This window comes from Maniola jurtina, chromosome 23 (assembly GCF_905333055.1).
Source record: "Maniola jurtina chromosome 23, ilManJurt1.1, whole genome shotgun sequence".
Lineage (NCBI taxonomy): Eukaryota > Metazoa > Arthropoda > Insecta > Lepidoptera > Nymphalidae > Maniola > Maniola jurtina.
Genome location: NC_060051.1, coordinates 8,352,999 through 8,368,429, shown reverse-complemented (window position 1 = coordinate 8,368,429; position 15,431 = coordinate 8,352,999). Strand labels below are relative to the sequence as shown.

At 39.7% G+C, this 15,431-nt stretch overlaps 1 protein-coding gene and 1 long non-coding RNA gene across 2 annotated transcripts; one reads left to right on the top strand and one right to left on the bottom strand.

Moving 5' to 3' along the window:
* Positions 1-635: 635 nt before the first annotated feature.
* LOC123877378 (MAM and LDL-receptor class A domain-containing protein 1-like) lies at positions 636-11,888 on the bottom strand. The gene is made up of 10 exons (XM_045924100.1): positions 11,725-11,888; positions 9,442-9,624; positions 8,920-9,081; positions 7,863-8,030; positions 7,353-7,479; positions 6,320-6,494; positions 5,337-5,469; positions 3,412-3,543; positions 2,329-2,865; positions 636-1,315 (listed from the first exon to the last, which is right to left on the bottom strand). The coding sequence occupies exons 1-10, from the start codon at positions 11,774-11,776 to the stop codon at positions 1,122-1,124; spliced, it is 1,863 nt and encodes a 620-aa protein (XP_045780056.1). The 5' UTR covers positions 11,777-11,888; the 3' UTR covers positions 636-1,121.
* LOC123877380 lies at positions 3,154-12,101 on the top strand. The gene is made up of 3 exons (XR_006798573.1): positions 3,154-3,164; positions 6,200-6,206; positions 12,020-12,101. It is a non-coding gene; the product is annotated as an uncharacterized LOC123877380 (long non-coding RNA).
* Positions 12,102-15,431: the final 3,330 nt, after the last annotated feature.

The window sequence follows — 15,431 nt, the reverse complement described above, 5'->3', positions numbered from 1 at the left end:
AATGTTGTTTTATATTAATTTGTTGAAATAATGTGACGATATTTTTTTTATAAGTAACAATAGCCATGCTAATCAAGACCTTATACTCTCCTTTCCCCTCCAACTAAGCGTGAAGCTTGTGCCATGAGTGGGTACGACAATAGTGCAACGGGTGGAGCGTGTACCGCCGACCTTTCGGAATTCAGTCCGCTCCTCAGCCGTTGAGCTATCGAGGCTCTAAATTGTTCAAGATGTCGGAAGAAATTAAGCCGACTCAGAGCTTTAACCCCCGACCCAAAAAAAGGGGTGTTATAAGCTTGACGAGTGTATCTGTGCATCTGTCTGTGGCATCGTAGCTCCTAAACTAATGAACCGATTTTAATTTAATTTTTATTGTTTGAAAGGTGGCTTGACCGAGAGTGTTCTTAGCTATAATCCAAGAAAATCGGTTCAGCCGTTTGAAAGTTATCAGCTCTTTTCTAGTTATTGTAACCTTCACTTGTCAGGGGTTATAAATTTTTGATCTACACTTGTGTTTTTATAGCCTAATATTTGACATATCGTCGATTCAGGATCAAACCGAGAGTTCCCTAACTCTAAGTTCTCTCTGATTTTGGGGTTGATGACAACAGGTAAATAAAAAGGCATTGTTTTAATAGTTGTAACAGTTTATCAGAAGTCATTCAGCCTTAGGATCAGGACCGCAACAACACTCAACACCACTCTCAGTACTAACTTTATTGATCTCTAAATATATTAAAACAGTTTAATTCAGTTAGGGCCATGCCCGCAACGACACCCACTCGCAACATTCATAGAGCTATTTATTAATAGTTGTAACTTGTACCAGTTTATTCAGAAGTCAAAATTCAACCTCTGATCCAGAACAACACTACTTGCAACACTGGTAGAGCCATTAAAAGTAACAACAGTTAATGGTGCCATTCCCCAGGGCAAGTACCGTGACAACACTCAAAAACATTCCTTAAATTCGTTCATCCTTAACGACGACACTCAACAACATTCTCTGCACTAATATTAATTTAAACAGTTTATTCAGAAGTCATTCAGTATTAAGGCCAGGACTGCGTCAATATTCAACACCACTCCCAACACTAATAGAGGTAATAGTTATAGTTCATTCAGTAGTCCGTGTTGTCGGCGGACAGATATCGGACCTCAGGGTCGTTGGTCGCGCGACTGCGCAGCCTTGCGAGAGCGACGCGCCCGCGCGCGCTGCGACCCAGCTTCAAAGCCAGCACCACGACAACACAGAACAACACTCCCAACACTGATAGAGCTACTTTCCAACCGTTTGAACTCTTTTGTTCAGCATCTGTGAAACAAATACATAAATGTTTAATATTTATGATTTTATTGTAAACTGTCGTGTGTGATATTCATTATATTATCTTCGTATCAGACACATTTTTGCTCAATTTTTCGATGAGAACCACTAAAGTGTAGATTGCCCTTACGGTGTCCGTGTTTGCTGCCACGTATATCCTAAATACTTCAAAACAAGAGTGAATAGGTATCTTCTAGGCAAGCCCGCTCCAACCTAGGCCTCATCATTGCTTTTTAAGCACGATTGAAGCAATAACAAAAAAATACAGTCAAGTGCGAGTCGCCCTTTTAAGGGTTCCGTACATAATTATAATGAACATCATATTTTGGGTGTATGAAATACATATTCCTTTTCCGAGCTAAAACATCGCAATAAACCGTGAAAGATTAGCCCAAAAAATGTTCGTCTGTTTTGGTCACAGCTTACAAACTATTTTATAAATCATTGTTGTCAGTATTATTTTATTATTTTAATACCGTATGTGTACCTTATACACCTAAATTTCTATAACAAGTGTAAATTAAAAATTTATAACACCCCCGACAAGTGAAGGTTACAGTAACTAGAAAAGAGCTGATAACTTTCAAACGGCTAAACCGATTTTCTTGGATTACAGCTAAGAACACTCTCGATCAAGCCACCTTTCAAACAAAAAAAACTAAATTAAAATTGGTTCATTAGTTTAGGCGCTACGGTGCCACAGACAGATACACAGATACACAGATACACACGTCAAACTTATAACACCCCTCTTTTTGGGTCGGGGGTTAAAAACTAGTTTAGTTTTTGAGATTGCTCCCGCCGGCACAAAATGGTCTAAAACTGTCAAAATTGACAGCTTTAGTTTTAGCCAACGACATCATCCGTGGGAAAGGGCATCATTAGCTCCACAAGCCTGGCCTACGATGAAGATCTGAAGAAACCGTCGTCGGGAGATAATCTGGAGCGATGATTCCTTGTTTCAAATAATAAAGTAGTACATTCTGCTTATATTACTTTACCTATTCCGTGAGTATACTCTAGTTTTCTAGTTTCAACGGTGTTTTCTTTTCTTCTCTTCTCTATAAGTTCGTGGTAATTATTGTGATTCTCTATAGTTCTGGAAATTCCATACGGCATATCAGTTGTTGGTTTTGTTGTAAATGTTGTGACTTTTTTAATTGTTGTTGGAACTTCCATTAATGTAGTTTTTATTGTTGGTGCGATTGTAACTTTTATTGTACTTGTGGGAATGGTTGAGGGTGTTGTTTTTGATGTGCTTTGTGTGGTTGTTGTCGGTTGTTGCGTTGTTGTTGTTGAAGTTGTTGTTGGTCGTTGTGTTGTGGTTGTTGTAGTGGTGGTTGTTGTTGGTCTTTGCGTTGTTGTAGTTGTGGTCGTTGTTGTCGGTCGTGGTGTTGTTGTTGTTGTTGTCGATGTTGTTGTAGTAGTGGTTGAGGTAGAGGTAGTTTCAGGTGTGGTAGCGACTAGCTTCTGTGTGAAAGGTGCGGCGTCGTCGTCGGAACTATTCGCCGGTAGCATGTCGTCGGCACTTGTGGAATCTGAAAAAAACAACATAGGTTATTATTGTCATTAATAACTAACTTATAAGACCTTTTTTGGCGGGGGAAATCTTCTTGAGATACCGGTCTCTCCCCAAAAAGATCGGCGTTATGTGGTGTTTCTAACCCCCCTCAGTGGCCATCCTCAGTCTGCGCCGGCGCCTCTCTTACGCGATGCCCATTAGGCTCATCCTGGAGGATCTAGTACTTGCTTGAAGGCGAAGCGCTACATAATGAATTAAAGCCTAAGGTCGAGTTCTATAGAGAGTACTTTACATTCCTCAAGTTATAATTTTCTGGTTTCTGTTTATTAGTCTTTATATAGAATTTGTTTGGTTCTTTTAACTATCAGCTTGCCTCTCCACACATGCCTCTTCCAGCAACTTCCACCTTTGCCTGTCACGTGCTTTCCTTTTCCATGTTGCTCCTCCTACTTTTTTATGTCGTCTTTCCATCGCCTGTTTCTCAAGTTACTTAGAGTTAGAACGAGACAGAATTCATAGATCTACTCAAGAGTTGGAGCGAGCTCATATAGATGATAGTCACCAGTTACAAAGACGCAGACGTCGAAGAAGTCCGGACAGCAGTTCCCGTGCACCAGACAAGCGCTGGAGCAGCCGCAGCCTGGCGTGGTGTCCGCCGTGTCCAGCGTGCGGCATCGGCCCACGCACGAGTCAGCTGCAAGTTCATATTAAACCATAATATTCATAATATTGGAAAAGTGTGGAACTTCTATTTAGAGCTTCGCTAAAGTTCGTTATAGTTAAGAGGGGTCTCTCCGTCACTCGCTTCATACAAACGTAGTTCCAATTTCATTTGAATATTAAGCAACCAAAGTCCATGAAATTTTGCAGACATATTCTAGAAACTAATATCTATGTCCGTGGTTTTCGGAACCGAAAATATTCGGTTTCAAAATTACGCGGTCTTAAAAAAATTCACATACAAATCTTTGAGCCCCTGTAATTTTAAAACTACATATTTTTAGAAAAATCTAAAACACCACAGACACAGATATTAGTTTCTAGAATATGTCGGCAAAATTTCATGGACTTTGGTTGCTTAATATTCAAATGAAATTGGAACTACGATTGTATGGAGTAAGTGACGGAGAGAGCCCTGTTAAGCCTGCACAGAAATCTTATTTTTGAATGGTGCGAAAATATCTCGGCAGCAGAAAAACAATGCTACCTGTAATAATTATTTCAGTGTTTATTACGAATAATCGGATATTTAATGTGATCTTTTCTTGTTAGTATGAGAGGCATGAAACTCACACGGTGATGATTCTTTTTGAGTTGTTAAGTTTAGGTTTCAGTTTATTTTCTCAAAAAGAACAAAGTTCAATTACATGAGAACAATTTCTAGGAACGGCATTCCGAACCAGTGGTTAATTATTTTGACGATTCAAAAGCACTTGTAAAAGTTTAGTTGAATATAAATCTATTCTATTCCATTCCATTCCATTCTATAGAAGAAAACATAATCTTTACAGGTACGGTGACTTTATACAATAATAATAATTCAAAACGCTTTCAAAAAATTAAAAAAAAAATCATTTTCTGTAGTGAAAGGAAATCATCGTGAGGAAACCTGCAGGCTTGAGAGCTCTCCATAATATTCTCAAAGGTGAGTGAAGTCAGTTAATCCACGTTGGGCCAGCGCGGCGGACTATAGCTTAAGCCCTTTACATTCTGAGAGACCTGTGCTCAGTAGTGGGCCGGCATGGGTTTTTACTGCGGCGAAGTAGATAACGCCATGCACACCATATTTGTCTGTGCAAAGTGGAAGACGGAAAGAGAAAACTGGTGAATAAAATAGGAGACATAACAGCTGATCAAAGATGGACACTCGCAACTACAACATGGCCTGGTCCTGCAGGAAAAAGACGAGTGGGAAGACCAAGGTCACGCTGGTGTGATGATTTAATACCCATAGCGGGTAAAAACTGGATAAAAAATGCAAAGGATAGAGTTAAATGGCAGAAACTGGGGGAGGCCTATACCCAATGAGGGATCCTTATCGATAAAATAAATGTATATAGACTAACACTAGCATATTATACTAACATTAATTAGGTTAAGAAACTAAATTTGTAATAGTTAAGATTATACATGAGGAAAAATTTGTAAGATAAGGAATAAATAAATAAAGGCTTAATAATAATAAAAACAGCAGAAAATGTAGTTAAAAAGATGCTAGCAAAAGAAGAGAATTGGATTGCTGTTGCAAAGTACGCCGAAGTAATCATGAAGGAAAAGGAGGAAGAAGAGAAAAGGAGGGAAAAAGTAGATGAAGGAGCAAAAGTGTTGTGCTGTGTTTTAGGCTGCGAGGCGGGCACACAGCCAACAAGGAGACAGCAGGGGTTTTAGCCGGTAAGAGTCCGGCACTACCCAGTGGGTGTCCATGAGGATTTCCCCTGCTGTATAAGAAAAAAAAAATGGGTTGATCATGATGATGATGAAACTCACGTATGTACGGGTTCGGCGATGGTGTAGAGGCGGCAACTATGGCTGCAGTGCAGTTCTCCCCCTGAAGAATGGCGACGTCATCAATTGCTATGTCACTGGTGAAAGTGAACCCTCGGATGCCTTCTATGATGATCTGTGGCAAATATGCAATGAAATTATTACCTTACTAGCTGATGCCCGCGATTTCGTTCGCGTGGATGTAGGTTTTATAAAAATCCCGTGGGAATTCTTTGATTTCCGAAATAAAAAGTAGACTATGTGCTAATCCAGGGTTTAATCTATCTCCACTCTAAATTTCAGCCCAATCCGTTCAGTAGCTTTTGCGTGAAGGAGTAACAAACATACACACACACATACATATACACATAAACACAAACTTTCCCTTTCATAATATTAGTGTGATTATTAGAAACTGAATGACTGACTGTAAGCTTCAGCCAAATTAGATACTAAGCTAAATTTAAGAAGTGGGCATCTGGGTCTCGAGGAACCAAAGGGCATATGAACGGGTCCGTACTATCGCACAAGAAATAACACTTTTTAATTTTTTGTGATGTAAGTGTAATGTAACCACAAATTCACGGTATTAGGATTTTTCCCTTTACTTGTGCTATAAGACATTACTACCTGCCAAATTTCATGATACTAGGTCAATGGGAAGTACCCTATAAGTTTTTTTGACAGAAATTCCCCTTGGGTTCAATTTAGAGGATGTATCTCCAGGATGAGTCCAATGGCCGTCGCACGTTACAAGTGCCACCGCCGGCATGGTTCTTTAGAGGTCCCAGAACCTCTCAATATGTGCTGAGGATGGCCATCGAGGGAGTTTCAGTGGGTAGAAATCTAAAGAGTAAAATATGTAGAATATAGGTTTTAATTCCCTTGACGGGTCTTGATAGACACGTTAGATAGACTACGAAGTACCCCTGTAAGAGTTTTTTTTTCTGGAGATATAGACCCCTAAAAAAGACGTACTTAGGTACCTGAAAGTTGTCATCAAACTGCCTCAGCCTGGCAACAGAGTTGTACCAGAAGTCACCCAGGTTTCCCCACTTCTCAAAAAGTATGTACTCCTTCTTCATTTCATCGCTGGACTGGACGAGGACTTCTAGAGGCAGATTGTCCGGTTTTTGGTACACTCGGAGCCCGCCGCATCCACTGAGAATAATTGGAATATAAAAATAAGTTAAAGTTTAAAACGGTTTTTAAAATAACTCAAAAATTAAAAAACCCCCGACAAAAAAACCTCTATAAGAAAACTAGAAAGAGCTGATAACTTTCAAACGGCTAAACCGATTTTTTTCGATTATAGCTAAGAACACTTTCGATCAAGCCACCTTTCAAACAAAAAAAGCTAAATTAAAATCGGTTCATTTGTTTAGGAGCTACGATGTCATAGACAGATAAACAGATACACAGATACACACGTCAAACTTATAGCAGCACCTTTTGGGTCGGGGGTTAAAAAGAAGCTCACCGAGGATTCCGTATCACAGTCAAATTTTTTCGACATTTTGCACGATCAATCAAAAACCATTATGCATAAAAATAAATTAAAATCTGTTTTAGAATGTACAAGTTAAGCATTTTCAATAGATACCCCACTTGGTATAGTTATCTCACTTTGAAAATTGAAAATACTAATGCACATGCACACATTATTTTTGTGATGTAACCACTAACTCACGGTTTTCGAATTTTTCCTTTACTTGTGCTATAAGACCGACTTATCTGCCTTTATCTATCTAGGTCAACGGGAAGTGCCTTATAGGTTTTCTTGACAGACACGACAGACGGACAAACAACAAAGTGATCCTGGTTTTAAGTGATGATGCAGTCTGAGATGGAAGCAGGCTTAATTGGCAGGGGGCAGTTTTTATTAAACCCATCGGCATCGTACCGGAACGCTAAACGGCACCGCTGAAATACGGGGTAACCCGTAAAGTACGGGACATCTGGCAATCCTAATACGAACAAGTGAAACTGATTAGCGAAAAAGTTACAGAAATACCTCACCTGCCATACATGTGATAGAAGAAAGAAAAGCAGCCATTTTCTGATAGAGCCCGTTCGTAAACTGGTGATATGAAGCGAGCCGTGTCGTTTTCTAAACGTGAAGTGCTCTCGATGTACATGTAGTAACCTGAAAATGAGCATATCTATATTTATATACTAGAAGATGCCCGCAGCTTCGCCCGCGTGGATTTCAGTTTTTTAAAATCCCGTAGGAACTCTTTGATTTTCCGGGATAAAAAGTAGCCCATGTGCTAATCCAGGATATTATCTTTCTCCATTCCAAATTTCAGCCAAATCCGTCCAGTAGTTTTTGCGTGAAGGAGTAACAAACATACACACACACACACACACACACACACATACAAACTTTCGCCTTTATAATATTAGTGTGAAGTGTGATAGTGTGATATGTATGTTATATAATGTATATTTATTACTATAAGTATATATTTATGTATTAAAATATGTATGTTTTTGAACGTATTGGGCTAATATGTACTGAAGCTATACCTGAGCCTTCTGGTCCTAACGTGTGGTCATGCGAGGGTCCGGTGTTCAAAAATGAGCTGGGCGTTTTATTGTTCAGCCTCTTCCAGTCGAAATCGTGAAGCTCGTCTTGCGTCCACCCGCACAGGCTACTCTCGAAATCACAGCTCAAGGAGTTTTGGATTTTGGAATCTAAAAATGGAGAGATTTTGATTTTAGATTCTTGCAATGCTCGCAGCTGATGCCAAAGCGCATTACAAGTTAAGACTTACATATTACCAGACATTTTTATAACTACCTATACATCTATACATGAAATAAAACTATTTATACCTATACTAGAACCATCTAGGCTCTGGTGCTGAGCAATCAACTGATTTAACGCAGAAAGTGCGCGAAAGGTTGGCGCACTTTCAGCATACCGCGTACGGAACGACTCGAACGCAAAGAAAGTAAAAGTTTTAAATGTCGCGTCCGAAATCAGTCATCCAGCATCAGTCCAGCTGTACTCAAGATCTACAGCAACCGTCGGGAGATGATCTGGAGCAGTAGGTAGGAGAAACTAGCCCATGACACCAGCTCGAACTTCATCTCTTGCTCTCCTGTCGCGTTGTGACCATGACCCATGCAGCTGGGTCGAAATATCGATAGTTCAAAATCATCGTATAAATTGTACCTACCCATTAATTACATTAGGTATAATATACATGATAGTAGAAATACATTACCCACGCGTTGTTCCTGCTGGTTCAATTCAATTTCTGTTTCGTCCAATAATTACTAACGCACGTTGGAGCCGAGGCGTTCCATCGCCTGCCGTCGCAGTAGATGGCGGGGGAGCCCACCAGTTTGAAGTCTGGCAAGCAGAATTACACCACCCACGCGTTGTTCTTGCTGGCTCAACTCTATTTCTGTTTCGGCTAATACTTACTAACGCACGTAGGAGCCGAGGCGTTCCATCGCCTGCCGTCGCAGTAGATGGCGGGGGAGCCCACCAGTTTGAAGTCTGGCAAGCAGAATTACACCACCCACGCGTTGTTCTTGCTGGCTCAACTCTATTTCTGTTTCGTCTAATACTTACTAACGCACGTAGGAGCCGAGGCGTTCCATCGCCTGCCGTCGCAGTAGATGGCGGGGGAGCCCACCAGTTTGAAGTCTGGCAAGCAGAAGTACATCACCCACGCGTTGTTCCTACTGGCTGCTACTATCCCATTTTCTATATTGGGTACTGTACATCCTGAACCTGTAAGCATAAAACCAATCTAAGGTAGTACCAATACCTAGGTTACAAAAATATTGTGAACTCTACCTATTGCAACAAACTGAGGACGGTTATGCAAATTAGATTTAATTTAGAGTCGAATCTTAACGTCAAGCAATAAGGTCTTTATTTCATTGGTGTACATTCGGTTTTAGTCGACGTTAGTTTTTTTGCCGATGCGTCTTATAGAAGCGAAGAAGAAGTAGGTACAGTACGTATCTTTATGCAAAACGCATTGACCATTCTAAATAAGAACTTCTCACTCAAAAACTCGTAACTTCTAGAACTCACGAACTTCAAGAGCTCGCGAACTTCAAGAACTCACGGACTTCAAGAACTCACGGACACAAACAGGTGTGGGCGCGTCCCAGCGGCCGTCCTTGCACGTGGCGTACCGGTTGCCGACCAGCTCGTACCGCTGCAGGCATATGAACTTGATGAGCGTGGAGCGGCGCACGCGCACCCGCCCGTGGTCCAGCCGCGGTATGATACAGGGCTGCGGCCGCAACGACATGCGGTAGTAATCTGAAAAAAAAAAAACTTATCATCATCATCAGTCTGTGGACGTCCACTGTTGAGCATAGGCCTTCCCTAAACAGCGCCACCAAACCTGGTCCTCAGCCTTCTTCATCCAGCCACTTCCCGTCAGCCGCTTTATATCGTCAGTCCATCGTGCTGGAGGGCGTCCCACACTAGGTACGCTTGCTTATACACGATCTCCACTCAAGGACTTTCCGGCTCCAATAGCCATCGCCTCTACCACAGGCATAGCCTGCCCACTGCCACTTCAGCTTGCTTATAGTTAAAAAAACTTGTAAAACATTTTGTAAATATATAAAAGGAAAAGGTGACTGACTGACTGACTGATCTATCAACGCACAGCTCAAACTACTTTGGCACGATTGCTGTATGACTGCTCGCAATCGCCGATAGACAGACAGACAGACAGCAAAGTTATCCTTTAAGGGTTCCGTTTTTTCTTTTGAGGTACGGGACCCTAAAAATGTCATCAGTTATAAGAGCAATGTATTTCTGATGCCAGAGGTCACCGAAGGTCCTCCCACGTTTGCATACCGGAAGTACGGCACGAGGGAACGTCAAGAGCATATCCGGTTGATAAAGTTTATTTATTTCATGACAACAAATGCATATTTTTCTGCTTTATTGAAAACTGGCTTATGTCCGCGACTACGCCCACATAAATAAATTAAATTGAAATGGATATTAAATACAACCTTCTTTTTTTGCCCCTTTAAGGGTTAAATTTTCAAAAATACTTTCTTGGCGGATATACTACGTCATAATTGCAATCTGCATGCCAAACCGATCTGATCCGTCCAGTAGTTTGGACTGTAGATACGAGTAGATATGATGTTTGACTGACCGTCACTGACTGATTGAACGTCGATAGATCATTCAGTCAGTCAGTGAGTCACCTTTTCCTTTTCTATATTTAGACTAACTTTTGTCCGCGAGTATAGACCGTATTCTAACTTTTTAGATTTATGTGAGACTTTTTAGCAATTAAATATCACTTGCATTAACAGTGATGGAAACTTCGTTTGGAAACCTGCATTAAAGCTATTACTAAGCTTCCTCTGTCCGTCGTCCGCCCGCCCGTCTGTCTGTCAGCGGGCTGTATCTCATGAATATAGGTAGAGACTTGAAATTTTCGCAGATTGACAAACATAGTCTCTTATTACAAGTAGACACTTCAATAACACCAACTCCATTTTGGGGGTAGTATAAATTATATCGGTCGTCGATCCTTGCACCCACCGGCTGCGCCCACCAGTGGGTGCATGTGAAACTCGTGACCTGTACACCCACTGCGTTAGGGTTGGAATGAAATTTTATAAATGTCGATACATCGTAACGATAAATAGGTAATTACGAAATAATTCAACTAATTCAAAAATAATAAAATAGCGAATAATATATCCTTTATATTATAATTTTATTAAGACTTAACCCTTTTCCGTAACTGAAGACGGGTCTGAGAAAAGTTTAGGTCATAGTCCACAACGCTGGCCGAGTGCGGATTGGTAGACTTCCAACACCTTTGAAAACGTTATGGAGAACTCAGGCATGCAGATTTCCTCACGATGTTTTCCTTCACCGTTAAGGCAAGTGATATTTGATTGCTTAAAATGCACATAACTCCGAATTTTGAGAAATCTCTTATAGAGATAAGTGCTTCCCTGTCCATCTTTTTTAACCCCCGACCCAAAAAGAGGGGGGTTATAAGTTTGACGTATGTATCTGTGTATCTGTCTGTGGCATCGGAGCTTCTAAACTAATGAACCGATTTAATTTAGTTTTTTTTGTTTGAAGGGTGGCTTGATCGAGAGTGTTCTTAGCTATAATCCAAGAAAATCGGTTCAGCCGTTCGAAAGTTATCAGCTCTTTTCTAGTTACTGTAACCTTCACTTGTCGGGGGTGTTATAATTTTTTAATTTACACTTGTTTCCTTTTTCTCTTTATTGTTACAACAGTCTGGTATTTTTTTTTAAGTTAGAGGCGCGTGCTCGGAATTCAACCCTGGACCCCTCGAAGAGAAGGCCAACGTCTCAACCACTAGTTCATCGTTTTACTTATCATGTAGTTAGTTACGTAGTTACTTACCAGCATTTAGGGATCCGAATATGGACAAAAATAATAAACACTGAACAAACATTTTAAACTCTATTATAATTACTATAAACAAACAAAAGAATAATATTTAACAAAAGTGTTGCGTTTACATTTGTGACTAGGGCGAATGGAGACACATTTTAAAATAACCTAATCATGGGTTCCTCTGAAATGTTGGTTACACGAAGGAACAAGTAACCCAACAGATGTGTCAAATTTTATGAACATAATGAATTATACCTATGACTTGCTAGTAATACCACTAGTTAGTAAATAGAGAGAAAAGTCATTTAGTCATTTAGTCATTTATTCATTCATTCCAATATTTTAACATAATTTATAACAATAACAATTACAGTAAATGTTTAATTATTATTTTACAATGTCAATATTGGAACCCCGTCCGATGGGGTTTTCTATGATAGTAATAATAATGTACATTACTTATATTAAAAGAGGTAGATACACACACAAACACAATGTGTAAGGCACAATATCCCTTCGTCGTACTGTGTTTGCGTGATGGTCCCAAATCATCACCACTATCACACTAATATTGTAAAGGCGAAAGTTTGTGTGTGTATGTATGTGTGTATGTTTGTAACAGATTTGGCTGAAATTTTCAATGAAAACAGATTGTACCCTGGATTAACATATAGGCTACTTTTTATCCCGGAAAATTAAAGAGTTCCTACGGGATTTTTAAAAAACTTACATCCACACGAACGAAGTCGCGCGCATTACCTAGTATTTTTTTTTTATTCACTGTAGGCGAGCGCTTGACCACAATCACACCTGATGGAAAGTGATGATGTGGTCTAAGAGGGGACGCGTTTACCTAGAAGGTGCCTATTCACTCTTGTTTTAAAGATACCCGGATTGTAATTGGTAGGAAACACAGATCGCGGGAGAGTATTCCAAACCTTAGCCATGCGTATGAGGAATGAAGACGCAAAACGTTTCGTGCGTGTAGATGGAATGTCGACGACATAAGGACGGAAACTCGCCCGATGTCTTGCGGTTCGGTGGTAAAGTAAAAGAATATTTATTTATTTAATAACACGAGTCTCATCTACAGTTAGCTATTCTTTGCCACAAACGGGATGCGGTAGCGTTATCAAGGGAAGCAGCCTTTCCAGCGATATTTTGAATAATATCGCTATCTACTGCCCACGCTTCCAATGAGCAGATTTTATACAAAACAGCTAATCTAATCTAGGAATCTTCGCCTAATAGAATCTGCTTGAGTCATTTAACCCAAACAATCGTAATAATGTAACTGGTAATTACTAATAGATTTATAATTAACTAGAAGATGCCCGCGGCTTCGCCCGCGTGAATTTCGGTTTTTTTAAATCCCGTAGGAACTCTTTAATTTTCCGGGATAAAAAGTAGCCTATGTGCTAATCCAGGATATTATCTATCTCCATTCCAAATTTCGGCCAAATCCATTCAGTAGTTATTGCGTGAAAGAGTAACAAACATACACACACACACATTAGTGTGAAGTGTGGTACATTATACTATGAGTGGCTCATCTTTTGTTCTTCCTATTTATTTTTTATCTTTTAGATAAAAGGAAAAGCTGACTGACTGATCTATCAACGCACAGCTCAAACTACTGGACGGATCGGGCAGCTATTAGTCAAAGTCAAAGTCAAAATCATTTATTCAAAAGAGGTACAATTGTACTCCTTTTGATGGTCGAATTGTTAGTACGATATAGTGGTGATAATTAATTACGTAACTTAAAACTAAAGCTACGAGGGTTCCAAACGCGCCCAAGTCTAAGAAGAGCGTATGTTGACGTCCGATAAGAAAGGATTTTTGAAAATTCAACCCCTAAGGGGTTAAATTAGGGGGTCGAAACATATGTACGCGGATGAAGTCGCGGGCTTAAAAGCTAGTCTAAATATATAAATGGGAAAGGTGACTGACTGACTGATCTGTCAACGCACAGCTCAAACTACTGGACGGACTACTACGTCATGAAAGCTATTTGCATTCTGTATGTCAAACAGCTCGATCCGTCCAGCAGTTTGAGCTGTACGTTGTCAGCTTTTGTATATTATGCAGATACCTTTACTGAATCAACAAGTGTAAATTAAAAATTTATAACACCCCCGACAAGTGAAGGTTACAGTAACTAGAACAGAGCTGATAACTTTGAAACGGCTGAACTGATTTTCTTGGATTATATAGCTAAGAACACTCTCGATCAAGCCACCTTTCAAACATAAAAAACTAAATTAAAATCGGTTCATTAGTCGGGGGTTAAAAATAATAGTCCGTTCTACGAATAATAATTTTGAAGTCGTTTCAAATACTAGCTGATACCAGCAACTTCGTCCGCGTGGATTTCCCGCGTGTGTGGATTTCAATGTCCCGTGGGAACTCTTTGATTTTTCGAGATAAAAAGTGGTCTATGTGTGGTGTGTGTGTGGTTAATACAGCTCCGACTTCCGAGATGTTTTCGGTCCCTTGTGCTCCGTCATCAGCGGTGTGATGGAACTTCGTGAGGTTATTAGTCGGTAGGAGTCCGACATAACCACTGTGCTACCCCGTGGCCGGTGGTATCCATGATAAATTTTCCTCACGAGAAAAAAAAGGGTATACTCTATCTCCATTCCAAATTTCACCCAAATCCGTCCAGTAGTTTTTGGCTGAAAGAGTAACAAGCATACACACAAACTTTCGCCTTTATAATATCAGTGTGATGTGATGTGAATGTGATACGTATATCTATTATCTACTTACACGTAAAAAAAATACGACAATGAATTCAAAATACTATAATTTTTGTACAATTTTTTTTTAAATTAGAATAATTCAGAAATCGTCCGAGAATTTAAGAAAATGACATAGATAAGTTATCTAGCATTTCCCTCCCTATAATTATGAAAAAAAAAATATGTTTCGTACGGTTACTTTCAAATTAGAATCCTTCGCTTGCTCAGTATTCACGCGCGCCAAATAACAACTTTGCAGCTTTGCATAACAGATAACTCTTTTTGCTCAGTTTTTTTGCTGAAATTATAATAATTATGTCTGATATTATGAGCAAGCATCCTGTGATAGCCACACCGACACTTCCCGGTTGTCTGTGGCAAATCCCGCTGAGTCGCGACCAGAGGTGCAGTGTTAATAGAGGTGGCGAAGATAATATAATATCTTATTTTTAAAAAAATTCAAAAGAAAAATAAAACCGACTTCAAAAACCACAAGCACTAAAAAGTAAAAAATAATTTTTGTTTCTACACGTGTAATGTATGTATGAAGTCAAGCGAGCATAATAAAAGAACTAGAAATCCAAGTGTGAAGCTCGCCCGGCTTCATACATACATAACACGTGTAGAAACAAAAAATATTTCTTACTTTTTAGTGCTTGTGGTTTTTGAAGTCGGTTTTATTTTTCTTTTGAAATTTTTTTATTTCACAATTTTTAGTGGTCTCACTGTACTATAATGTGCTATGCGCAGTTAAAACCCTACTGTTTACCAAACTATTACACTGATCGCGAGCAATTTACTCTTATCCATTGAGGAGTTCTGTCCTCCACCTCCGAAGATATTCATCAGATCTTCATCAAATTTATAGGGGACCACTTGCAAAGTATACACTTTCAAACAAAAAAAATAAACCAAATCGGTGCAGGCGTCTTTGAGTAATCGGGGAACATACATAAAAAAAAAGATTCC